This window comes from Poecile atricapillus, chromosome 5 (assembly GCF_030490865.1).
Source record: "Poecile atricapillus isolate bPoeAtr1 chromosome 5, bPoeAtr1.hap1, whole genome shotgun sequence".
Classification (NCBI taxonomy): Eukaryota; Metazoa; Chordata; class Aves; order Passeriformes; family Paridae; genus Poecile; species Poecile atricapillus.
This window is the reverse complement of record NC_081253.1, coordinates 16,140,983-16,168,080: the sequence shown is the minus strand read 5'-3', so window position 1 is coordinate 16,168,080 and position 27,098 is coordinate 16,140,983. Positions and strand designations below refer to the sequence as shown.

Here is a 27,098-nt window from a genome sequence, read left to right as displayed (position 1 = left end):
CTCTAATTATCCTTCTCCCATTAGTCCTTCTTCCACTGGGACCTTCCTTCTTCATGTCTGCCTTCCAATTTGGAAATTTCCATCCCCCAACCTTATCTGTTCCTACCACACTGGCAATTATTGTTGCAATCCCAGTAAAAGAATACAAACTCAACAGAATTTTTCAGTAAAGAACAACTGTCTTTTTGAAACATGTGCTTTCATCAGACACAAGTTATTTTGTTCTGTATAGGGGTGGCATTTAGTGCTCCAAGAGACAAAAGAAGCAATGTTCAGTGTCCCTTCTAGCCTTAAACTTCAAAAAATCCTTTTGATGTAGCTCATTAAAAGAAATAATCCTTCCAATATTAATCATCAACTGTACTGTCCATTAGAATTTTCTTCTGCTGCCTAAAGGTTTTAAGCATGGTATTTTCCTTTTATATATTATGACCAGCTGGGTTTCACAGCATCACACTAGCAAATATGTGGCAAAGCTACCAAGAAAAAAAAAAGACAAAGAAAGAAAGACCAAAGACCATCTCGCTATTTTTCCATTATAACTTTTAGCCTTAGGGCAAGCCTCCAAAAGGCCCCCCACATCAGTTTATGATATGAGCATGAAGGCCATGGTTAGAAAAACATCCCACAGATGATCCATACCAGAAGAAGCAGTTAAAGAGGGAACAGTCTTATAGAATTCTATACTTGGAGGCTGCTCCAGCATACAATACAAGGACAGCAATTACCTGCTGAGAAAGTCCTGGAAAAGGCGCCGTACAGGGAAACCTGCTCTTCGAACTTTCACTGTCTCCAGCATCCCCGAGTACCGGAGCTGATTTAGCACCACAGCTGGATTAAACAGGTTCGGCGCCTAAATAATGATCCAGAATCAAAACCAAACAAGTGAGGCAGTCACAGGCTGTATATGTTTCACTGTAGAAAGCCAATCCTGCATATTTGGGCATGCCAGGTAAAAAGGGGGAAGCTTGGGTCAAGGGGAAAGCAACCGTACAACACTGCATGGTGAAGAATAAAGGACAAAAAGTATTTGGGCTGATTCTGGAAGGGGGAAAAAAAACAGTTTGCAGACTGTACTCACAGTTGGACTATGAAAGCAAAGATACAATGTCTTAACGCATACAGAACCCTCACTCAGTTCTCTTTGCAGTCTCTCTTTTCAGTTAAACTGGAGACAAACTACAGAATTCTTTTCTGGCATAAATCCCCTAAGCAGCCTGTTCTCTGCCACATCATTCATGGTTTCAAAGCACACAAAGAAAAGGATCAGTTCAGAGCTCCCCACCCAATCTAGTTAGCAGCATCTCCTCTTGCCACAGCTCACAGTACAAGCGAGAGCCAGCCTGTCCCTAATCACTGTGGCTTGCTCATATTGCATCCCCTCCACTGCCTCAGAGCCAGGGACCTGCAGGAGACGGTGCCTACTGCACAAGCCCTTCATTCCAGAACAGATTTCTCTACAGGCACTATGAGCAGGAGGGACTGCTTCTTATAACACAGCTCTGGACTCTGCACAAGCCTGGGTAGTCCTCCAGGTTTCATAAGCACTGAAAGAAATGGGAATGGCTATATAATCTCATATTCAACATGCAGTCTTTCCATCTGATTACCAGGAGGAGGGTGTGTTTTTTCTCAACTGTAAAATAACTAGAATGAGAAAGGGAAGGTGGGGAGAACTGTTCTTAGCCTCAGTTTGAGGCACCTGCTAGGCATTTATGCAAGGGCATGCACATTCAGGCCTGTGTCACATGCCCACTTATGGCTGGGACACAGACTTACCTTTTCTGTGTTTGGTTTGATGCAGCGGATGAAAAATGGGTTGGAAGTACTAAGCGTGGCCATCAGGGAATGGAGAGAATCCTAAAGACCAGCAAGAGAGACCCAAAGGATCAGTCATGACATAAGAGAAAGGAGCTACATTTGATGCAATAAGGTCTTCATGCAGTCCTCCTATTCCTAATGTCCTTTGCCTACCAAAATTTCAATAACCCATGAGATTCCTTCCTGTGCAAAACATACCCACACAGTTTGCTTTTAAGACTATTTATGTGGCCATCCTTATTCTTGGAGCTGTATAGTTTTGTGAGTTAATTTTACAAGTCTCTCCAACTTTTAATACAGGAAAACGAAACAGTGAAATGAAGGTCTGCAGACAATCTAAGTGTGTGAGATGCACACTTGCAAGGTCCTCCTAATAAGGTTTTATTGGAATTGTCACTATACCTTTAAAAATGTGGCCTAAAAGGACACATACACTTAGCTAAAACACCAAACCAATATGAAAGATCAAAGAACCTCAAGAACTGCATATCTTTAGCAAAGTACTCTTTTCCTCTGCCACCCTACTCAGTCTTATCATCTCACATTTTATACCAGACAGAAATCCTTGGGGCAGTGGCACTATCTTTTTTTAGCACTGCAACATTCCTGCACATTTTCAGTGCTGGACACAAAACAAGGATGAATGACTCCTCTTGGCTGCAGGCCTTGCTTTACCCATCTGCTCCTCCCCAGAAGCCTGCTGCTCTCTTGGAAAACATCATACCCTGAACTGGGAGCTGACAGTCGGTCTGCGCCTCTGGGTGCCCATCTTCAGTGTCTCCTCACTGCAACGACTGCAGACTTTTTCAAAAAGGTCATAGATGAAGTCCAGCCTAAGGGAGAGGAAAAAAATTACAGAAGATGCAAGACACCTACCACCTGTGAGAAGATGGTTCTTACTGTCAGATACTGTCCTGTCCCATTGTGAAACACCTCCTTTTTCCACCTGCTGTGCCAGAGTGGCTGCAGGAAGCAATTCAGCTGGGCACTTCCCATGTGGCTGCCCAGATCCCATGGGCTGTCCTGTAAGCCACACTCAACTGCAAAGCCAGAAGCCCCATCTCACACTTTCAAGCAGGATATTACACAAAGGAAAACTTCCATTCTACACTGGCTAGGACACCTTCCTTGAGGAAGGAGGGAATGCTCAAGGGACACATCCCTTGAGCAAGCACATGCCCCCAGGCAAAACTACCTTGAAGGTATGCCAGGTGGACTGGTGCTGTCACACCTCGCAAACTAGCTCTCATGATTAGCCCCCATGCCATGATCACTAAATTGGAAGCCCAGCTCTTCTGTGGCCTGAGAAGTTCTAGAGCTACCCTCCATGTAGGTCAGCTCTGGGGAATCTTCCACCATTTTGCCACTCTTGAGACATTGGTGCTGATTCCTACAAAGTTCTTCAGAGCTGCTTGTGCCAGTTTATTGTTATGCCTGCTTCTGGCCCAACTTCCCTTCTGGCATGTTGAAAAAACCTGAGTCCTTCTATTATGCTGGACAATAACAACCACAGTTCTGGCCTCAAGCCTCATGTAAAATGTTCCCCAGATGCCACTGTCCAAGTAAGACAACTATGAGAGCTCATAGTCTCAGCTCCCTCAGGTTGTTTCAAAGCTTCTCAGTGCACACTCTGCAGCAGCTTCAGAGAAGATGCAGTTCTGAAACAGTCTCATCAGGCTGGAGCCCAAAGGCAATACATGGACTGTGGTAAGAAGCACATGGTAGAGTTGCTGCTCAAGGACTTGTAGGATCCTCTGTGTTATTAAATGCCTCCCTCCCACTAGGCCCCACTTCTGTTTCCCAGATCTTGCTCAAGATCAAAATTAGCTCTTTCTCTAAGGTCATGTTGCTCTGGGATATAACATCAGGGTCCATGGCCAGTCCCACAGCAACAGCTCAGTCTGGCTCAGGATAAGGACAGATGATTTCCACTAACAAGCTGGCTGGAAAACAAGCAGCCTCTGTACAAAGGCTGGCAACTGACAGCATGGCAAAGAGCATTGATTCATTCAGGGCAGTCTTTGCCATTGTTGGTATAGGGAGGTAAGAGGAAGAAGAAAAGGGAGAAGAAAAAAAACAAATTGGCTGGAGGGATGTCTGTCACGCTGTTAAGGCCCTTTTTAAAACTGGGACAACATGAGTCCTGATTAAATCTGTGCCTCATCTGACTTCTCCAGCTCTCCCTTCTTCTATCAGGACACTTCAGCACAAAGAGAATAATGATTAAGAATAATGCCTCATGGTCTGGCAAAGTAACTGCTTTCCTTGGTCTGGTTTATTACATGAACGTGGCTTAGTTCCACCCAACAGATGTGACCTCCTGACAAGCATACCTGCTGTCTTTCAGCATGTTTAAAATGTCATCACGAAAGGTGTCTCTGTTCTTCTCCAGAAAGCCTCTCACATCATACAGCACCTGCAACACAGACACAGGCACTAGAGCAGTGCCTTACAAATCCTTCCACGTTTACATGCCAATGTACAAGGTCTCCAGCAGAGCTACACAGTAACACTGCAGGCATGTGCCAAGATCTGAATTTCTGGGGTCAAAGAGCTACAGACTTCTGCAGTTAGAGGCAAGAAAGTGGCTTTTAGCCATCAACTGAAAAACACCAAAAAAACCCTCAAAAACATGAGCCAAGTGACACTGCAAGATTTGCCTGGCAGCTCCTGCCAGGAGTCTGCAGGTGAATTCTCTACAAGGTGTGAGGTACTCTATTCACTTCAGGAGAGTGAAGAGAACGGCCACCCAGTGCCCCAGCTTCCCAACCACAAGTGCTCAGCAGGTTATTCTGGGAGGAGGTCAGCCCTTCTTTAATGCGCAGGTGTCCTCCCTTGTCACACCTTCATCTGCTTCACCTTCATCTTCACAACAAAGAGCAATATTTAACCTTGAAGGCTTGGGAACCTTTTCCTTTTTGCAACAGGTACTCAGCCTTTCCTCCTCCTCAGAAGCCAAATTTTCCTTGTGACTTTTCCTTTGAGTTTTGTTTGTTTGTAAACATCCAAGAAAAGACAACAGGAATAACAAAAGGGGTTTATCCCCCAAACAAAATGCTACCTGAGAAACTCAAACATCCAAGTTGGAGAATATAGTACTGAAGAGTGACATGCTATTTTAAGTCCATTACACTGCTTGTGCTCTGGTACAAGACATTAACTGTGTGGAAACACACAGCTCAGAGACATTCTTGCTTTTTGGAATCTAGAATTGAGGACCTCAAGTCCAGAACACACCAAGCATCTCACAAACACATCATGAACACCTACCTCCCCTGCGTAATGTCTTATTCCAAACTGATGGTCTGTCACGCGAGGCTTCACATAGTAGGGGTTGCTCTGAAATGAAAGGAAAAGAAGTTGTCTCATAATGCTGGTATAAGAATAAATAGCCAGGAACTCTGCCATGACTATGACAAGGCTGGGATGGGCAAGGACCTTTGCTCTTGCAGAGCCCGACCACATCTGCTGCAGCTATCTGCAGCTACATTACAAACATGTTACTCAAATTTAAGATGGAAATATCCAGCCCTTCAAGGCATTTCTTATGTGAGCAAGGGCTTGCAGAATCAAGGCTGCGGACGCATGCCATGGATGAAATGTTAATTCTTGTGTGTCTGACACCTGAGGAGACTGAGCTCCACACAAACCATGTGGTGCAGGACACAGGATCAGGATGCAGGGAAGATGGCAGCTTTGCATAACACCTCCACACCTTTTCTTCATCAAAGGAAATAACATACCAATTTCCTGTCTTCCTCTATATTTTATATTTCCTGGCACCTCTCTTCCCTTACATTCAATATTCAGTTTTTCTTTCTCTTTTTCCTCTCTCATTTTCCCAGTCCTTTTTCTGTTCTGTGAAAACCATTTTAACTATTTAAGAGCAGCCATGCTACTCTAGACCAATGATCTGTCCAGCTAAGTATTCTGCCTCTAGCACTGGCTATGTAGGGTACAGTACAAACAAAACTAGTAAATTATACTTTCATCCTAATATTCCCTCAAACTCCAATTATTTCTATGAGACCTGCCTAACTAGGAACCCCAAATGGATCTCTCTTTGAAATACTTGCTCATTCCACAAGTGAACCCATGCAGGCTTCTTGCACCTGGAGTGTCCTTTCACAGGGAGCTTTCAACTAACTACACAGGGAACTAGAGCTGCTTGGATTTAAGCCTGGCTTCCATTAGTGCCATTAATCTTCTACAGGCCATGTGTACCTTTTAAACCCATCACACCCACACCAGTCATCTTGTCTCCACACTGCAGGTCCCTTCAGCAGTTTTCTGTAGCACTGAAGCTGTTCCAGACCTGCTGTTCACCAGAGTTCTGACAGAAGCCCTCCTTGATTGGAGGGGCCCTGGGGGTGTATGTGGTTCAAAGTGAAGGTGATCTACAGACTATCCAATGCCATAACAATGTTTTCTACTTTCACTGCTAGTTTCCTGGGAGCTTTTACTACTTCTTTGGGGGATTTTTTAATTTTTTATTACTGCTGAGCCCTGTGCTGGTATTTCCATGGAACTCTACCACATCCTCTGTCTGGGTGTCACTCCTGAAGAGCAGCAGTCAGCTCAGGGGCCGTCATTTCAAAGATGAAACTGGGACTCTTTTCCTTCAGGCACAGCATTTTACATTTATCTACACTGCTTTTCATTTTCATTTTCATTTTACAAAACACTCAGTCCCGTGAGGCCCCTCTCAGATTAGCCTTGCCCTGTGAGTCAGCAGAAAACCTCAGTGCTTGTAGGAGACAGTGTCTTACAGGCCTCCTGTCATTGAGGTAACTGACCATTTACATTCTGTGAATTTACACAATTGTGAAATCAGAACTATAGGCCTATAGTTTCCTACAACACTTTCTAAAAATTAATATAATCCTCCACTTTCTCAGACAAAAGTACTAAAAGAATTTTAAGTAAAATGTTGCATGATGCTTTTTGTAATTCAGCTCTTTCATCTTTTAAAGATGATCTTCTAAAATAAGATCTTTTAGCTTCTTTAGAAGCAGGCGGACAGCTTCTGATGCTGATAATTTGTTAGTGCTACTGACAATTTTTTCATGTTTTTTTTTTTCTTTTCACATTGATCCCATTTCATTGCTCTTCGCTTCCCCCTATAGTCATCTTTTTCCAACCACATACTTCCCTGTCTTCCACTCCAAACATGACTGCTACTGGATCTCTCATGTGGATTGGCATCCTGTTCTCTCCCTCTCTGCCAAGCCCTTATATTTCACTCATGCTTACAACACTTTTGGTTCCTTCTGCTATCTTCCCTATTGCTCCTCTCTCCAGTTGTTTCAGAGGTTATATTCTCTTAAATCCCAGCCTCACGCTTTTCCTCCTTAAGACTACAGCATTCCACAGAAAATACAGAGAAGAGGGCTTGTTCTCGTCAGGCTTCCCAGCAATGCTGGCTGGATGTCTTCCAATGCTCTTCCAGCCAGCACTAGAGACTTTAACTGGTATAAAAAATGCTTTTGCCTTCAGCAAATGCAAATCCTAGAGCACTCTCCACTGTTCCTCCCTGCACTTATAACTCAGCCTCTTCCAAGCCTCTTCATCTCTTGCAAGCTTCCTAGAGTTCTTGTTAACTGCTATTTCTTCAAAGCAGACAGAGGTGACACTATGAACAGCTTAATGAAAAGGCTACTCAATGCACAGAAATCACCAAAAATAGCAACCAAAATGTAGTGGGGCATAAAGGAATGCAAAATAATACTGGCAGTCTCATGCTGCTGTACAATAAACCACAGGTACCTTCTTACCAAGGGAACTGCATTCTGGTCTGATTATTTATCTCAGAAAAGAATAGAGAAAAAAAATATGTAGACAAATTCAGAAACGAACAGCAGAAAGAAAGAGGAGCTTTGAAACGTCTCCATTTGGAGACAAACTGAAGAGTTTGGGACAGTTGAGAAAGAAAATTCATAACAAGTAATACATTAAAAATATTCATTAGTTCTATATTTAGAAATACCAACAACAATTTATAAAAAAGAAGGTAAATCAGTCATTCTCACATTTCTTGACCTATAAGATAAGGCAAAGCCACAGGGGACTAAATTGAAGGTCTTGATTTAAGCCTAAAGAAAGTAAATATTTACTCAAAGCTGTAAGTAGCCAACCAAGAGTCATTGCTATTGCTTCTAATTTGAAGTCATTAGTATTACTAGCAGAGTTACAATGCAAATATGAAAAATGACAATATCTGCATCAATGCCAATTAAAAAAAAATTCAGATAAAGGATACAGATTTGTATGTTTTCAGGCTTAGATGAAGCCTGAATTAGCAGACTAGAAAACATATTTGCTGACAATGGTCTTACTAAAGTAGTCAATTATTCCATAAGTCCATGCTACAGGCTTTAATTTGCTTTGTTTTCAGTCTATTTACTATTTAGAACAAAGTGTTGGCTGTTCCAGAGACATGGTAAGGGATTGCTACAGTGATCTCAGTGGGGTTTCTGTGTCCCCAGGATAGCTTTCTGACCTGCATGAAAAAGCTGTTCCACTACTGTGTCCAGAACACAAGAAAGACGATGAAAGAATTTAATTAATTAGGAACAATAAGAGAGCTTTCATTAAAAGTCATGAGGCAAAAGCCGTCCCCAGCCCCAGGAGACAGATTTGACATGCTCTGGAGCAGACTGTTGTGAGTCAGCTGGCAGGAGAAACCCACACACTGTGCAGCCACATCCTGTGCCTGGGGTGCTGCCTCGTGTCCCGTCGCAGACCAGCAGAACCTGACTCCATCCCATGCTGCAAATTTAAACCTCCTCTGCCCACAGCCTGTGGAATGCACACTCCCTCTTCTCTATGTGCACAGGAGACCATTCTCAGGTTGCTTTACATATTACTGTTGCTCAGTGCAGCCTTATTAAACACTTGCAGGTTCGGGCCTAAGGCATTTTAAATTTCCTGCACAAAGCACATATTTTACATCAACAAAACCTTCACTTTAGGTTTTGAAGTGCTGATGGGGCTAACATACTGATCATTTGCCTGCCAGGTTATTTTCTTACTTACCATATGCTGGCTGTGAAGTTTTTCCAGAAGGGTGTTGTCTGTGCCTTTGGGGAATCGACTCTCTTCATTCACCAAAGCCAGTAGACCTAGTTTCTACAGCCAAACAAGAGACAGGCTTTTACAGTCAGCAAAAGCTTTAACTACACAGCACCAAGTCAAGAAGTGGAGATCTGAACAGACCATTGAGCAATAACCCTTGAGTTATACCCAGCAAAACTCAAACTGAAAGCAGAATTCTGGACAGTTATTGCATTCAGCAAGCAGAACATAAGTGGGGATTATTTATAAAAAAAATCACATTAAGGTTTTACTTGAATGATAATCCCTGTCTAAAATAATGACACCTTTCCTAAACTTATTGTCAACAATAAGGCGAGATCTGCTTTCTTGAGTCAGGACTATGGATAGAACAGCTCATACTTTTGCCAGGTCACTATGGGAAGAGGATCTAAGCAACAATCTGCTTTTAAAACCAGGAAATGCCAGGGGAGATCTCAAGACAATCAGCAGCCCCCATTGATTCCTAGGAACTGTCACTGCTTACCTTCTCAATAAGGTCCAGGCACTCTGCATTATCCATCCAGTCAATGGCTTCCCAGTTTATCCCTTCCCTGACAGTCAAGAACAAAGAGAACAAAGTTGTGAAATGCAAGATCTTATGTCCTGGGATGTAGGAGAGCAGAAGTAACTGAGCCTGGCAGCTGTCTCAGGACTCAAGGTGATTTGCAGGAATTAGGCTTCGCCATGGCTGAGGAAAAGGAATAGGGGACACAATGCACTGTTAACACAAGGAGATGGAAATAAGAGACAGCCTTTCTTATCCATACTGGTGATTTACGCTGATGCTTTTCTTATAGTTATTGAGCAAATTTCACATGAATTTTAAGACTGTGCTCTTTCTGGAGTGATGAGCATCAGTCTACACAGTGTCCACATGATGGACAGCTTGCTACCCAGCTTCAAGAGTCAGCTGCTGACCCACCAATCTGGAAAGCAGGCCTGAAACACATCTGCCAGGAGACTGAACAGTTCACAGGTCCACCAGGAGAAGAGACTGGAGAGTTTTCAGGGAGAGTTTTGAAGAGGATGACACAGATAAGCTTTGGCCTGACATGCAGGGAGCCTACAGGGTGGCCCTGCATCTTTCAATACAGGAGCTGATGTAGGCAGTAATGTGCTTTGAAAATCACCCATGACATTCTGTAAATCTGCTGAATGTGTTTTTCCCCCTTACCATCTTCTTATACTCCCATAATACAGGATATGTCTGTTTTCAGAAATCAGAGAAGCCTAGAATAAGTCTTAAGAATACAAGGAAGACTAGAGGCTATGTGTGAAGCTACTTACTGACATTCTGACACAGACACCTTTCAGGTGGAGACTAGCATTTTGAAGATAGTGGAGTTGTTGCCTCTGAATGCTTCAGCCCAGGCCTCATACTTTAAGGTTCAAAGCATCAAGCATCAAGATGAGATACATGAATCTACTTATTAAGCCTGAGGAAGAAGAGTTTATATGGTGCAATATGAGCTTTGAGTACATTGCCTTAGAATAATTTGATATATCAATAAAAAAATCCTCTCATTACTTCCAAAGCTCAGCCACAGAATTTAAACTTCTATGCAACCATCAGGAAAGAATTATTTGTCATGATGGTATCATTTTTAATACAAGATTCCTGCAATGGTTGAACTGGCCTGAGAAGTGAGCACATAAATAGCCTTGCAATTTTGTAATCTTTAGAATTTAATGAATTGCCTATTCAGCTGTCTCCCTTTACAAGGCTGCTCTCATTTGCCCTCACTGACCCTATTCAATTCCTTCATTCACAAACATAAAGGCTTCTGTTTCAGAGCAACAACTGAAGTATTTGTGTATCAGCCTTCTCTAGAAGCAGAAATACTCTAGAACACCACAGGTACTTCACAAAATACAATTCAATATGAAGCCCACAGAAGAGGAAGAAGCTGTGCAGAAGGCCCCAAGCTCAGGAAACAGATGAAAATCTTGCTGAGTAAAAGAGTCCTTTTCACAGTATAGGAATCTCTAGAACAGAAAGATCTGTCAGATATCTCTAATTGTCTATCTTTACAGAATTTTCCTATTATATTCTATATCCTATATAATATAGAATATTCCTATTTTTAGGAACTTTCTATTCAGCTGTGAGACAGAAGGAAATCTGGAGTTTCTAAACACTATGGAGGATGCTTTTTCCTGGAGACAAGTGACTTATGCTGGCAAAGCACAAGGACAATGCTCAACAAGACATCCACAGTCAGGGTTGTACTAAGGCCCAGCTGTCTCTCCTCTTCAGTGGTAGGGACTGAGCAGCACAGGAGGAATGATGTCCTCCATCCTACTACCCATGAAGGGAGTGGGGCCCCACTTCCATTGTCACCTGTTGTACTCCAGCTGCTCCAAGGAGAAGATGTGTTTGTTGAAATATTCCTGGAGTTTCTCATTTGCATAGTTAATGTTAAACTGCTCAAAACGATTCACCTGCAACAAGAAAAAAATACAAAATTTTACATTCCTGTTCCTGAGCTCTAAAAGAATCTATACCAGCAACAGAGAAGGTGGCAGACTTGGAGTAAATCCAGAGAACATAGTGGTGTCAGGTGGATATGAGGACGACAGTATGTAGAAGTCTACTAGGAGAACAGCTTTTGTTCCTCATGCAGGTTAATTCGGTAAACCTAACTCATAGTAAAGCATGCTAAAGACAATTATGTTTCTCTTCTTTGAAGAAAGAAATAAATTCCCTAACTGTTAAGTCACCAGGCTTTCTCTTCTGTGAAATATCTGAGCAGTCACTCTATGACTGTTGAACCTACATGCCACATCAGCTGTGGTTAGAAGCATTACATGCAGGATCCTCCACACAATGCAAAACAGATGTAAGCAAACGATGTACATGTAGGATTTAGATATTTGGTTCTCATACAAATCAACAATTCAGTATTATCTATCCCAGCAGATCTGCTTAGGGTCTGTATCACGAACCAGACCTTGAACATCAGCCCATATGAATGTGGCTGGCAGAAATGGGTACCTAAATGTATCTTTCTGCTTTCAGGGAAAAGTGGCAGAGTAGAGATTCCACAATGCCATATGCTATCCTTATCAGGATGCAAACCCACCAAAGCTTCTTCCAATATGCATCAACATCTCCAAAACCAACCCACCCCACAAAAAACAAAATCCTGACCTGAAAGTTCTCGAAGCCAAAGATATCCAGGATGCCCACAGACTTAAAGTTTTCCTTGCCTTTGATCTTTGTATTAATCTTGCTAATGAGCCATGAAAAACACTGGGAATAGAGTGCCATAGAGAGGGAGTCCCTGGAGTCAGCTGCCTGTAAATACAGAGAGGAAAATATGAGTTGCAAAGAGAATAGAAAGCATAAGGGCCACATGAATCTCTATGGAACTTTAGGTTCCTCCACCCCTCTTCAGGTTTCTCAGCCTCTGTACTGGCTGTGCATGGTGCAGTATTTCTTTGTAAGAAGTTTTCAAGTAGCCAGGCCACACACAGACAAGCCATAATCTTTGGGTAACTGCACTTTAGAGGGTGAAGGAAGTAACAAAATCAGTGACATCTTTTCGGAACAAATGCTGGGACAGGGAAGGTGGCAAAATACCTCACAACTAAGCCCAGAGCAGTAATTTGTATCACCTGAGCCAACATTTGCAGTGACAGGCAAGGTATCTCAGTTCAGTACTCCTGGTAGAGCTGTCAAATGGGTGTCTGCTCAGTTTTCAAAAAACTGGTAGGGCAGGATTTAATAGCATATTCTGTCACCAAGTTACCTTCAAAAATCCCCTTTCCAAAACATTCCTGCAAACAGCATTATCCTACTAGAATCCAGTTAGGCTGGCCAACAGCCAGGACACATGCCCCAGAAGTTCATGGGTTGAAACTTTCTTGCAGTTGACCCAACATCTCATGCAGATATCATAACCAAGATATCATAATATGTGGAAAAAATAACTTCAATTGCGATTACTAACAGGCAGTAGATAATTGGGTGTAGGTAAGTGTGCAGATGAACATCCAAAATCAAACTTTTGCTATCTCAAGCAAAAGCCTGTTACCTGATGGTTGCACAAGGAATGGGCTGGTTGCATATTTTGATAACACTTGGACAAACAGAAGTGGCACACCTTAAATCCTCCAATTAATAAAGAGACATGAGACAGAACCACAAACGGGGAGTCTGATCATGTGCTGTTCTCTGCACATACATTATTTAGAATGGGAAACCAGAGTTTAGGGTTCTGGAAAGAAGAGAAGGCTAAAAATAAAGGTCCCTAACAAGAAGACATGATCTCAGAGGACAGAAAAAGGAGCCAGGAGAGAAGATGGCAAAGATCATGACTGGAAGAAAGATGCTGGAAGTGGGGAAAGATTCTGGAGATCAGAGACATGGAGACAAATGTCAGGGCATGCCCAAGGACCTTGGTTGGTAGTACCTGAGACTGATAACTTCAGCTATACAATATAAACCTTGACAAGCTTTTGCCTAACCCTCCTGGACAAACTGCAAACTCTCAACTGGGAAAAGAAGTTGACATCTACAGAATTCTGGAGAATATAATTCTGAGGGGTGAGCGAGCCAGTACATGAAATAATCAAGAAGGGTGAAAGCTGTAATCTTGTCATTTCATAAATAAACTGCAGTAGATTACAGGCTGTTTCCCCTGTCTCACCTGTGACACCAGCAGGGCAATTCCTTCAGTAGGCTAGACAAGCAATGACAGATCTTCTAAATGCACCCTCACCTCCTTCAGTTTTACAGCCCCAAATAACATGAGCTCTTTGCTAATGGCACAGGCCAACTGTTTCTGATCCCTTCTAGTGCCTCACAAGCTTCTGAGGCCCAGCCTACCAGATCCCCCTTTTCACCCAACCACACTGGTTTTCTCCTTTTTTCTCTTCCTAGGTACTATTTCCTCTTCAGCAGCTCATGTTGACACAGAATAACCTCCCTTCTCCACAGAAAAGAACATTTCAAAGCATGGGCACACACGCCTTTTCTGGATATTTCTTCTCTCCATCAGATGATCTGCCTTACTGGTTGGGACTAAGAATGCCCTCAAGGCCATGCCTCTGTAGTGTGTCTGGCTACACAGTAAGTTGAACACATTTTCCAGGAACAGGACCTCCCCATCCAGCTGTAAGCAAAGCCATTTTCCCCACAATATGTCTCAAACGAGATTTTCAAAGGCGCCTTTCATCCTCCCAGCTTTGCTTGCCTTTAGGCCAGCTCATCCATTCAGCCCACTGAAATGTCAAAGCTCGGATGGGTAATGAGCCCATTACATGATGAGAAATCCCCAGCAATTCTATCCCCACCACAGGTGGGAGTAGATGGGTGCAGCACTTAGGGCTTAGGCAGAACAGTCTTTACAGGCCCCGTGTTGGGTGCAGCAGGCCCACCTAGTGAAGACAGATAAATGGCAGCATCCACTTGCCATCACAATTTTCTTGTGGCTTTGGTACTCCATTGGGCTGCAAGCAGTAAGTGTGGGGTCCAGTACACACACATGTTAGGAATGGCTATACCATCAGGGAAAGCTCTGTTCAGACTCTGTAAATCCTACAGCTGCATACCATTGCTGTGGACTGCATGAAGTACCTCCGGTATTATGTGTAATCCAGCCTTATGCACTGCTAGAGAAAGATGCAGCCTATTTAGAACAGACAGCTGAAAAGAAAACTGTGGTGTTGGATACTGAGGATATCTACCACAGACTAAAAGCTGAAAAATAACTTTCACACAATTTCACAGCAAAGAAAGGTCACAGACTATGCCAAAAGAGAGAGACCATTTCTGAAAGGCAAAGCTTAGTTTGTGCTATATTAGCATGTGTGTTCACAGCAAGATAAGAGCAACTACTCTACCATTATGAGACTTCAGCCTGAATACAGTGCCCAGTTAGGGACACTCCGCTTCTTAAAAGATGTGGGAAAACAGAGACAGAAGACAAAGAGATTTAGAAAATTACTTACAAGGAAGCACTGAAGGAACTGGATTGTTTAGCTTAGAAAAGAGAATATCACATGAAAAACTTCACAGAAGCCAAAGCTTGTAAGGTGGACAGCTGAGATGTCAAAGGTAATCTAAATATGAGGAAAATCTTTTCAATTCCAGACTCCACTGCAGCTAAAGCAGGATACTTAAAGATGCTGTGAAATTCCTTCCATGGGAAATCTGAAGGAAAGTTAGACAGACATCCATCAGAGAGAGTCTAGTAACTCTGGCTTCTCTGCCAATGTAGGTGCTGGATTGATAACCCTCTGCAGTCTCTGCCAGCACATGATTTCCATTACAGATGTTCATTTTGCTATAACATGATGCCTTGTCCATCCCAGTAATAGGACTCCTTGTCTTCCAATATCTCTCATTTTATTAATGACAGAGGATTTTCTACAGTTAGCTGTGCATGGACCTAAAACACCAAGAGTGCCCTCAAGTGCTCAGCAACACCACAAGAGCTACATGTCAGTTTATTCAGTCCTCCTTTGTGGTTGTATGGATCTGGAAAGAAGCTGCTGGGGGGTAACAGCCTAACACCTGCCGGATGTTTTGTGGGAGCTGTGTGCCAGCTTTTACTTTCCAGTAAACACAGCCTAACCTGGGAGTTCTGCAGGTTAGCATGCACATGTGCAATGACCACAAAGCATCTGAATCACCTTCTGCATGACACAACTATGATCAGTTCCTGGTGACTGAAGGTGACTTAAAACTTGTATTGTGCACTGGCATTTGCAAATGATCTCTCCTGTAAGGCCTAAAAAGCAGAGTCAACACTGGGACCTGAGCTACCAATAAGGGCAAAACACCTGAGGAAAAAGGAGGCCCTAGGCTGGAATGGGTGACACGGGAGGAAGACTGAGGGCGTGGAAACGCAGAAGTGGCAGAAGAGGAAGCATACACTAGGACACTTACCTGCTCCACAGTGAGAGGGGAGCTGATCTCTTCCCCACGCAGAATCATGGACCTCTGTGTCAGTACTTCAGAAAGCTGAAAGGCGTCTAAGCCCAGGAGGTCACTGGCAACATTCAGCACTAAAAGGAAGACACACTTTTTTCTCCTGGATGGCTCCCCATCACTCATAGGGATATTTTTGCAGCTCGGTGAGGAAGACCCAGGGACTTCTACAAGGCAAGTGACTAAACCCCAGCACAAAACACACTCGCCCTTACTTGATTCTCTTGGGCATACCCAAAGCTGTAGGCTCACATAGCCAGTCTGAGGCTCATATAGCCATTATGGACCACAGTCAGATACTCATCTAAGTCAGCCTTCCTGCTGACAACAGGAAGGGCAAAACCCTGTGTAAAACTCAGCACCAGAAACACTGCATGAGAAGATGTATTTTTGTAAAAGCTCAATACTGCAGTCTGAGCATGGGATTAATAAACTTGGATGTTAAGAAGAGAGGCAATAAACTTAAGACTTGAAGCACTTGTAGTACATATTGCTTCTGTCTGTTTTGGGACTCACTCAGCAGACCAGCTCAGATTAGATAACTGTAACAGAGTGCACACTAGTAACTGCTTCAAATGAAGATGGGGAAAGTCTCTGACAGATCGCTTTTATCTCAAACTCCTTCCTGCTCCTATTTCTTTCATGCAGAAGAGAAACTGTGAAGCTCTGGACTCAGTCTGAGAATATCCAGGAGCACAAACAGGGCCACAGACCAATTAAGTCCCACTGGTACGCTGAAGCATTCTGTGTCAATGCTTTTGTAGGGTTAAACTACAGGGAATCTGCTGGTGAAGGTACTACAGACCAGCATAACAGAGGGAGAAAGAAAAAGAGAGAGGACTTTATTGGAGGTCTTATGGGGCTTTACATGGTCTCTCAACCAAGTTGCTATGGTCCTACTTACCTGCTTTTGTTGTTATCTGGGCCCCACCAGCTGTCATGAATTCAACATTTCCCAAATGAAGTGTGCCAGAAAGAAGTTTGAAGATGTCTCTGATTTCTTCAGTGCTGAAGTCCACCACCTTCATGGCAGTCTATGCAAAACCAAACAGCTAATGTTAGCTGTATGTACAGCCAAGTACAGTGCAAGCACCAGAGCCAGGTCCAGTGTGTGTAAGATGTAAAACTCAGAATTACAGTCACCATGAATACAAATGAAACAGGATGGCACAGCACCTCCATGAGGTACACATTTGTCAGTGATCTTTACTGTCTCACATTCTCTCCTACATTTACTCTATTGACACCTAAGGCAGGTGGGCATTTGCCCCATGCTCAGGTTAGACTTTGCTGCCACTGTTAATGGTCTTTCACAGGAAGAAAATGTTTGTGCCTGTGTGAGGAAATCCTACCCTGAACTCTGGCAGCACAGGTGACAAGTGTTAAGGGATGGCTTCCACATTCTCACTTATTTTCTTCCCTGAAAGATGGATCCATATAAGATACTTAATTTACTCTAATCCACATAACCCCCTTAATTCATTCTTAGTATAGTAGATTTATGGAGGAAGATTTAAAACCAGGCTTTCAGCATTAACTGCTAGATGGTTGGAAAGAGATTATCAGATAATAAGGAACAATGTCACATTCCCTCTTAGTGCCTGCATGTGAGCCAGGGTTCTCGGGTATAAATTGACTTTGAGAGGTAGGACCTAATCTTCATGCATTCACCCTGTCAGTGGGGCACTCTGGGGTTCTAGCTCTCTTCTTTCCTCCATCATCTCTTCAGCTGAAGAATAAATGCCATATTGCCATTGAAACTTCCGCTGTACAGGTGTTTCCTTCCCTTAAATCACACCTAAGCTACTGAAATCCTAAACTGCCTACTCATCTTGCCTATCTGGTTTCACCTACATTATTAAAGCCTTCAGGCCAACAAGCATTTATCAAATAAAACATGAATTTGCATATAATCCCTTAACCTCTGATAAACAGGTGTCTATTGAATCTTTGTGGTATTTCAGAATAGGTGATTTCCACAGGTGATATAACTTTACTGGAATATTTATGGAGAACAGTACCTTCAGACAAAACTATTCCACTTCTAATGGTCAGTGTGAGGTTTCCTGAGTCAGGCTATCTAGGAGGCTCCCACAAACCACTGTGGGGTGGGGTTCTGCTCCCCCAAATTCTCTATCATTCTAAATTATTATTCATACCAACTGTTTCCCAAATTCCCCCATTTCTGTACACTAAAGCCACTTCTTGAGTCTTGTTTTAGCTGAGTTTTGGACTTGTTGAACACCAAATTTTGGCTTAGGGCTAATCAATTCTGCCTGTGAGATCCAGACCAAGCAGAAAGTTCAGGAGGAGTTAGGACTGGACTCACCATGACCTTACTGAACATCTCTACATCATTCAGGTTCTCATCAGTCACACAGCCAGACTGGTTCAAGTAGTGATAAGTCTCTGGCTCACAGAGGGAAAGACTCTCTGCAACAGAAGAAAAAGAGGCAGGGGAGATACAACAATTTATTTAGCAACCACTCTTTTAGTTCATAGAAGAGGAGGGTGTGCTGTAATAAAGCTTGCAGATGGTATGCAAAATTATTTAGAACAGTCAAATCCCAAGGTGCAGAGGCTCAGAAGAATATCTCAATACTGAACTGACTCAAGAAAAAAAAAATAATTTTAGCTCCTACAAGTGTACAGAAAAACAGTCTTAACTACATACATATGGTAATGACCTCTAAATTAGATATCATCACTTGACAGAGAGTCACAGTCAGATTTCTGAAGACATTTAGTGCTAAGCAGCAGTTAAAACTGAACACAGTTCACAAAACTAAATGTAAAACCAGAATTAGGTCTCTGTATATCTGCTGTGCAACCACATCTTAAACACTATCTGCAGATTTGATTCCCCATTTTGAAAAGAAAATAGGAAAATTAAAAGATCAATGGAGAAAGGAGGCAATGATGATCAACAGCCAAAACCACATTACAGATGGGGAAGTGAAGCAGCCTGAGACACCAGCTTGGAGAAGTGGATGGGGAGGAATAGCAGAGATCTGCTGAAGAAAACAATTTGGTTTGTATGTTTTCCCTAAGAAATTGACAATAACAATAATCCCCACTATTTTCCTTTGCTTTAGATTGATCTCTGAATTAACCTAAGTAGCCATTCCTGCATGTACCCCCTAAAACTGAAATCCTACTCCCTTCTACTCTATCACGCCCAAATCTTCCATCTGATTATCCTAACAGACAGAGAACAATAGCATAAAGAAATTCCCCAGGTCCTCAAAACCAGAGTACAACTGTAACATGCTCCTGCCTACCTATCTGACCTCTCCAGAAACGCCATCAGTGCTCAGCAATGCCTGGGACAGATACACACAAATGTTGTTAGGATGATGCTGCACTACAAAGAGGATTTGTCCACAGGCTGCAGCTGCCACTTTCTCTGTGTGCAGTTTTTCAGACCCACCTCTCCCTTCCCCAAGTACAGAGCTATAAACCCTTAGTTCAGAAACAAGACATGTTTTGACTCTAGTACTTGCACTACAACATCACTGGTCTTTGTAATTCTTCTCTCTACTACTACCTATACTGAAGATTTGTTCTAAAAATTTATCCATCCAGCCTTTGAATTCCTTGAAGCTCCCACCAGCAACTGAATAAAGACTCTTTACCCTTCCTCTGCCTCTAGCTAGTTCCATTACCTCATCACTTTGCACGTACTTTTTCTTTCAGCACAGAATGCCTGAAGTCTTTTCTCATAAGGAACTTCTGTCATCCTCAGCCTCTTTCTCTTAACTCTTCTTCCTGTTTCCCATGAAATCACCATATGGCTGGCCTTCAAGAAGAAGCTACATATCAAGTATCTGAAATGTCTCTAACTGACTTACACCTGCTTCACATGTTAGACTGGAAACATGACAAGAAACATATCCCAGAAAATGAAATTACCTTTCTGCTCTTCACTCACACCAGCTAGAAGAGCATAAAAGATGTGGTAATTCCGCTCCCCGGGGTTCTGATGCACCACCCTGTTCTGAAACAAAGAATATAAAAGTAGCCAGCAGAGGAAGATCAGACTTGTGGCTGCAAAGGCAGAGAGAGGACCAAGATACAGGTAAATCTCCAGAGCCAATGTACAAGAGGGGCTTCTTGCTATTTAATGATGGTTTTATCTAAATAAATTCTACATCAAGATCCTTGGGGCTGTGCAACTGAGCATACATATGAACAAACTGAACTTTGTCAGTTCTGGCCCTGCTCCTCAGTGAATTCCTGACTCCACAGTAAATGACATCCAACCAGAGATGCCTGCATTTGTACCCCGTATTCTTCTCTATGGAGCTGCGTTTCCAGGTACTTCTCTCTCCCTTTCTCCTCTGTAAACAGTTCTTTCTTGGAGTCTCTCTGTAATGCAGAGAGTTTATCAAAGATGGGAGAACAGGCTGTGATAGATACAGAACAAACACTGCTCCTCTGCCTCTTCCTCAGCTGGGACAGTTGCAGTAGTAACACTTAAGGAGCTTATGTCTACACGTTGTGGTGGAGACAGCTTCATCCACAAGGTCATCTGGCACTGCCACACCTCCTATGAGAACAGGGCTCACCCAGCACTCAGCAGAGGTGATACCTACCTTTTCCAGTAAATCTGAACAGCATGTTAAGGAAAAAACATCCAAGTGACAGAAAGACAGGTTTGACGATAGGCAAAAAATCCTCACTGGGATGAGCCCTGCAACAAGCAACAAATAATGAAATAACTGACACTTTGGAGAGTAGGTAAAGAGCTGTTCTTAACATCATCTTAGATCATCCTCTCTATTCACTGTCCAAGGAGGTGTGCCAAAAAGATATTTAAAAGGGCAGGGCCAGGTAGAGCATAGATAACTTAACAAAAGATGAGCCACATTAGGGACACCCAGAAAGATTAGAGGCCACTCTTATCTGAAAGTCTGCATTGGACACAGCAAGTCTTGCATCAGTTCTCTGCTTCTGCAAGAGACTATCTTAAATCTACCAACAGCACAAAGAGCAGAGGCCAAACAATCCAAGCCTGTCATTTACAACAGCACTAAATTCATCTGGCTGCTACTCCGGTGGCAATTGGTGTGGCTTGCAGCCAGCAGCAGCTTTGAACATACATCAAGAAATGTAGCCAGGGCAGCTTTACCTGCCTCATGGAGACAAAAGATATGTCAAAGCCTTTGGGAGAGGGGTACCTGGGCATACAGGGAAGAAAGCCATCATGGCACGACATAGTTTGACTATAACCAGTCTTCACTGTCCTTGTTGTCACTGGAACATGCTCCCCACAGAATTGGTCATGTCACCAAGCTCATCAGAGTACAAGGAGCATCTGGACAATGTTCATAAGTCGCAAGATTTCATTTTAGGTAGATTTGAGATGAGTTGGATTTAATGATCCTTATGGGTCCTTCCCAACTCGAGATATTCTATGACTAGGGTTCCAAGGACCACTGAAGATGGCAGCCCAAAACAGGGACTCATAATCCTCTTCTGCACCCAAATATTGTGCAGAATATATTTATTCTTAGTTTGGTCTCACTTTTCTCAATCACTAATTCATTGGCAGAGCTAAGGTAAGTGAACAATTTTAGGTGGAGCAAACAGGATGCAATCTACCTGGGGGATCTTCCGAGGTAGAAAACTCCAGGGTTTTAAGTATCAAATGTTGAGATTAACAAAGTGAAAATCAAACTATGTCCCTACCTAATGCACTACTGAGACAAAAGGTTCCCAAAGTCAAGTGCTGCAGAGCCACAAAACCAATACTTCTTCCCTCTTTAAGTTGCAAATTTTGCCACAGGTGTAAATTAACTTTGAAAAACTTTTGATGAGGGATTTCCTGACCTACAGTGAGCTCCTCCTCATCTTTGCTCACTCAGTCCACTTCTGGTCCACTGCAGAAAAGGATACAATCAGTTACTCGGCCTCCCTGAATGTGTCCATGTTGAGAGAAGTGCAGCTGGATGAACTTGCCAAAGCGACTGGAATTGTTGTTATAAACTGTCTTGGCATTTCCAAAGGCCTCCAGAATGGGGCTGTAGAAACAAGGCAATGAAGATATGATTAGTGATGGGATACCATTAAAACAAAACGCGTGCCCAGTCTTTTGACATTTGCACACTGTGTTCTGCCATGAGAGATTTATTTGTTACAGCATCAGCCTGGACAAGCAGGAAGAGCTCAAGGGAAAGGAAGGATGGCAATTTAAAGAGCAATTTAACATGCTGCTAGGTAAATTTTAAACCTTTGGGACTGCAATTAATTAAATCAGTCCCCAGTCTGTAGGGGCAGCTGGTGCTCACACTGTCAAGGGCATTCCCCACCAGTGGCTTCAGCAAATGAAAGGTGGCAAGATTCAGCCAGGTTGTGTCCTCGACACAGCACATCCCATGAATGCAACCCTATATTTTCAAGGATTTTCAGAAGCATCAGACATACATGGCAAACACTCTGCAGCTTTAAACCACATACGTCTATATTCATTCTTTATTCCTTCTGCCTTTGATTAGCCATCTCTTAAAATTACAGGCAAACATCTTCAAACTAACAAACAGTAATAAAACAATTTGTTTGCTACTTAAATTTGATATTGGAACACACAAGTTCTTGTTAACTAAACCTTGCTTAGGCTGATATAAGCCGCATGGTTTCCAAGCAGAGGGACTATACACACACTGTAGATTTGAAAATTACATCCTAAGAGTGTGAAATCATCCACTTCAGGTCACAAAAAAGAGTGCAAAAAAAGCTATCACCAAATGTCAGACCAACCATAAATTGAAGCATTTTGTCTGCTGGTCACCTTCAAATCACCAGGAAAAAAAAAAAAAAAAAAAAAAAAAGTTAAAATGCATGGTACTTGCTTCACAGAACAGTGCAAGGGAAAAGCCTAAACCACTCAAACTGACACACTGAATCCAGGATTAAAATATTCATTTCTGCAATTAAGTCAATTCTAAAATAATCTGAAGGGCTGACAAGCAAGGAATAACAGAGATGCTACAAGAACAGCCTGTATGTTTTCATATCTAATTTTAAAACATACATAGTTTTAAAGAAAAATTACTGCTGTTACTACCCTGAGAAATATTGGCTCCACAGCTCTGCTGTGCAGTCCCACTGGAGACTGGGGCAGATATGGGATTATTCACAAGTTAGTAAATACAGCATAAACAAACCACAACTGGAGACAACCTGGAGCTTGCAGAAAGCCTCAGGCCCTGCAAGTGTTAGCTAAGGGAGAGCTGTGGTTAAGGAAACACTCAAAACACTCAACAACCTTCAGGAAAATCCAGGCAGCATTTTCCTAACATCTCTTGAAACAACTGCTTTCAAGTAACAAGGATAAAAATGAAAACTCCTCTGTTATGACACACTACAACCACAGAAATGTCAGTTAGAGAAATCTGAGTGCACAGATCAGGAAAGTTCCTCACCCTGGAGAATTTGAGCTCCAACACCCACACCTCTGAAACAAGTATGTAAATAAGGACATTGCACAGAAATATCCCACTGAGCACACCACTGCCATGAATCAAAAAAATTAATGGGGACAGCCAGAAAAAGGGAGGACAGGATTATATGACCACCACAGATTCAGTGAGAGTACAGGAAGCAGCTAGCCAATCTTTGGGGCTCTAAATCATGTTAAATTATCTAAGAAAAGCACAAGGAAATATCCTCATAGTTCAGTTTGGCAGCGAGCTCACACACACGAGTGCAAATTCTTCCAGGCTTGTGGGAGGGAAATGATCAGGAGGATGTCTGAGCAGTTGCAAGGGTGAGGTGAGCTGGTTCAGCCAGGCATGAGGGCAGGGGCCTGGGCCAAGCAAAGAGCCAGCAGCACATCACAGCGTGGCACCTGAGGCAGGAGGGAACTGCAAGGCGGAGCAGCACATCAGGAAGGTGATGCTGGCTGCTTGCTAGATCAAGCAGAATGAACTCCAGCATTCAAAATAATGGGAACCAGATTCAGCAGGGCAGCAGAAAGCAAAGTCTGGAGTTAGAAATACTGCACTGTATGCAGCTTCAGGATTCACATGCACAGGTGAAGACAAAAAAATTTGAAGACTTGGGGGGATGAGTAGCAGGAAAGGTAGCTATGCTGTCAGCAGTGGCACCCAACATGGAGAAGGGAGCTTCAGAGTGAAGCAAGCAAGAAAAAAGCTGAAAGTTAGCAGAATTTTTAATGAACTGATGGATATTTTCAATAAGGAAAAAGAGACAAAATCAAATGCCAAAGGAGTTTTGAGAGCCTGATTTGTGAGAAATACGCCAAGCATGAATGTTGCAGCACAAGCAACTGATTGCTGCTGATGAACACTCTGTTTTGCAAACTGAGAAAGAATCCAGCATTGTTCCTTGGTATGTGCTGGGCAAGGATCAAAATCCACAGTAAGTGAGCCTGAGGAGGGCCACTGTCAGATCAAGTACAGGTGAACTCCAAACACATGAACTAGGGTCCATAGGAGTGGCAGCAGTTTCTGGGTCTGGTTCAGCTGCTTGTCTTCAGAAAAGAGGTGACAAATCAGATTCTCTTGCACTCATGCAATAGTTCATGTAGCACTAGAGATGTACATGGAACAGGCTGTGATCTCTGACTTCACTCCAGCTCACAGCTGTGGCATCTTACATACTTAGGAATCACCTACCCACCATCATAAGCTCTCTGGATCACTGTCAAGTTATCACTTAACTGCTAAGAGTGCTTGAGCCTTCTAAGCCGCTTGCCTTAAAGCAGATTTTGCAGATCTTGAGTCATGACTGTACTGCTCTTCAGAGCTTTTTCTAATTTGTCTCCATGCCTGCTAAGATCTGCACACCTGCAAAGAATAAATCATCCAAGAGTCTCTGGAACACCAGGTCCAAGGGCAGCAGCCCTTCTGCTCAAGGCTGCTCTGCTTATAAAGACCTAAAACCCACAATGCTCACAGCAGCCTCCTCTGGAGGTTTCTGCAACTATCACGGGCTCCATCTGGGACTGATCTACAGCCTCAGCCTTGACAGTACCAAACTGCAGGACCCCCAGCAAGGTCCTTCAGCCACAGGCAAGACAGTCTGGGAAATTTTAATGTAATTTGTTAATTCAGGTATTAAGAATAACAAGGACACAAACAATAAAACAGATGTATCTTTCCTGCATCTTTCCCAGGCTTACCTAAAGTTAAACACCTTCTGTCCTCCATTTCTTAGCCTCAGCTTCTATTTTACATCAGGTTACACCCACTCCCTCAAAATTCCCCCAGCATGGCAGCAAAGGAGCCTGGGGTCACACTCAGGACTTTCTCTCTGTCATTATTTGCTTCCTTATTGTCTCTGCTGCTCTTTGCCTCTTACTGGTTTTCCTCAGCCACACTTGGCTTCTTCAGCATTTCTGGATACTTTTTCCCTCCATCTCCCTGTTCCAGCGTAGGTCACCTGGAGGTCATGGTCCCTCAGGGGTGTCCCTGCCCTGGCCTGGGTTACAGTCCCCCAGGGGTGTCAGGACTTCTTCAGGCATGAAGGAATTTCCCTGAAATGTGTCTCCATTCCCTCAATGCCGCCAGCTTCTCTCTCAAACACATTTGATTCAGGTGCCATGTGCTTCCCTGCCTGCCTGATGCCTCGTCAGGGTTTAGGTGGGTGGTTGTTGGTCCCTGGTGCCAGCTCCCATGGATGGTTCTCCTTGACATCGCTTGCCAGGACAGCAGGAGAGCTGCCAGGTGGCCCATGGGACTCCTGAGGGCAAGACATACCAGCAGCCTGAAACACAGGGAGGCTGGGGGAGAGCGGGGCTCATGGAGGAAACCAGGAGTCAGAGTATGACAGAGACTCACTGTGAGGACAGCTACAGTCAAGAGCTAGAGCACTAACTCTCCAGTTGCCACACACATCCCACACTGCTGTTGGAAAGAAGCCTAATCCATCCACGGACAGCTGGGAGAGCAGCCAGAGTGAGACATCCCAGCAAGACCACAATCTTCACATTTCCCTGATGTGCCACCATTCAGCTCTGTGATCCTCTCTACCCAGGCCTGGCTCCATCCATGGCCTGGCTGCCCAGAAGGCAGGGTCCCCCAAAGGCAGGGCCCCCCAAAGGCAGGACCCCCCAAAGAAGGCTGAGCCAGCACTACAGGTGCCCATGAAGGTGACTGTACCTGCTTTCCAGGATGGCTTCTTCCACGTGAGTGCTCTTCTCAGACACAGGGGCCCCGAGGGAGGTCTGGCTCATGGCTGACAGGAATTTCAGGAGCAACTTGGTGCTCTCAGTCTTTCCAGCTCCACTTTCTCCACTGTTAAGAGAAAGCATACATTTCATTCACAAATCCAGGACAGACAGAGCTGATGACCATCTTACCCACAGCACAGAAGTGATCTCTAGGAATAAACATGTGACATCTCCGCTGTGACACGCAGGGATCAGGCAAAGGCAGGGAGGATGGTGTGGGTATTCAGGCAGATGTCAATGCAAATGGAACAGCAGGAGCAGGGCGTGTGATGCAGCCATGGAGTAGCTGGTTCTCCATTTCTAACCTTATCAGAACACACTGGCTGTCATGACGCTTCCACAAGCAGCAGTAGCACTCGTTAGCGGTGGCGAAGATATGGGGAGGCAGCTCACCCAGCCGGTGCTGTCTGTACAGCTCTATGGCATCCACACTGTACAGACCAGGGATGGGTTTGTAGGGATTTACTGATGCCAAGATGGAACCAATGTTTGTCTACGGGGAAAAAACAAAACACAGAAAGGAAATGAAGCAAGCTCCTAGGGGAAAAAAAAAAAATCACAACAAAGCCAGACTCTGAAACAAGTCATGGTGAAGGAGAAAGCCTAAATAAGGAACTTGGGCTTCAGCAGAGAACTCCACAGTTTGGCAGTGAATGTCAAACTCCAGAGGAGGAGCTGTACAGCTGGGTATGGATGGGGCATTCTGAATTTTGCTGCTTTAAAGCATAACATTCTTATCCTGTTGTCTTTGTTAAATTAAGCTTACACAATTTAAAAACATGAAGCCACCTTCATACCCAGCTACTTTGCACTGTGCTTAAAGCTCAATAGCAGAGCCAGGACTAAAAATGTGTCAGGAGACAGCTTCAATGCTGCTATCCACAGTCCTAAGCAAAGGGGGCTCGGCAGGGTTCAAGAACCTCCTGAATAGAGTAGGAACACACACACAAAGAACCACTAAAGCATATAATTTTTCTTCTGCTGAAAAAATGTTGTTTGGTGCAGCTTAAATCATTCAGTAAACCAAATCAAAATTGACAGCTGAAGATG

General features: G+C 43.4%; 1 protein-coding gene across 1 annotated transcript in view; it reads right to left on the bottom strand.

Moving 5' to 3' along the window:
• The window catches only part of LOC131579618 (unconventional myosin-X-like), an 89,664-nt gene that overhangs the window by 39,739 nt on the left and 22,827 nt on the right, over positions 1-27,098 (bottom strand). Inside the window, exons 4-20 of the mRNA XM_058839828.1 lie at positions 26,354-26,541; positions 25,978-26,112; positions 21,752-21,876; positions 20,449-20,462; positions 19,766-19,850; positions 18,183-18,286; positions 16,758-16,887; positions 15,812-15,930; positions 12,068-12,214; positions 11,258-11,358; positions 9,401-9,467; positions 8,857-8,949; positions 5,092-5,160; positions 4,155-4,237; positions 2,546-2,654; positions 1,780-1,860; positions 729-853 (exon numbers count right to left, since the gene is read on the bottom strand). Coding sequence (XP_058695811.1) covers positions 729-853; positions 1,780-1,860; positions 2,546-2,654; positions 4,155-4,237; positions 5,092-5,160; positions 8,857-8,949; positions 9,401-9,467; positions 11,258-11,358; positions 12,068-12,214; positions 15,812-15,930; positions 16,758-16,887; positions 18,183-18,286; positions 19,766-19,850; positions 20,449-20,462; positions 21,752-21,876; positions 25,978-26,112; positions 26,354-26,541 — 1,775 coding nt within the window. The remainder of the gene's footprint in view (positions 1-728; positions 854-1,779; positions 1,861-2,545; positions 2,655-4,154; positions 4,238-5,091; positions 5,161-8,856; positions 8,950-9,400; positions 9,468-11,257; positions 11,359-12,067; positions 12,215-15,811; positions 15,931-16,757; positions 16,888-18,182; positions 18,287-19,765; positions 19,851-20,448; positions 20,463-21,751; positions 21,877-25,977; positions 26,113-26,353; positions 26,542-27,098) is intronic.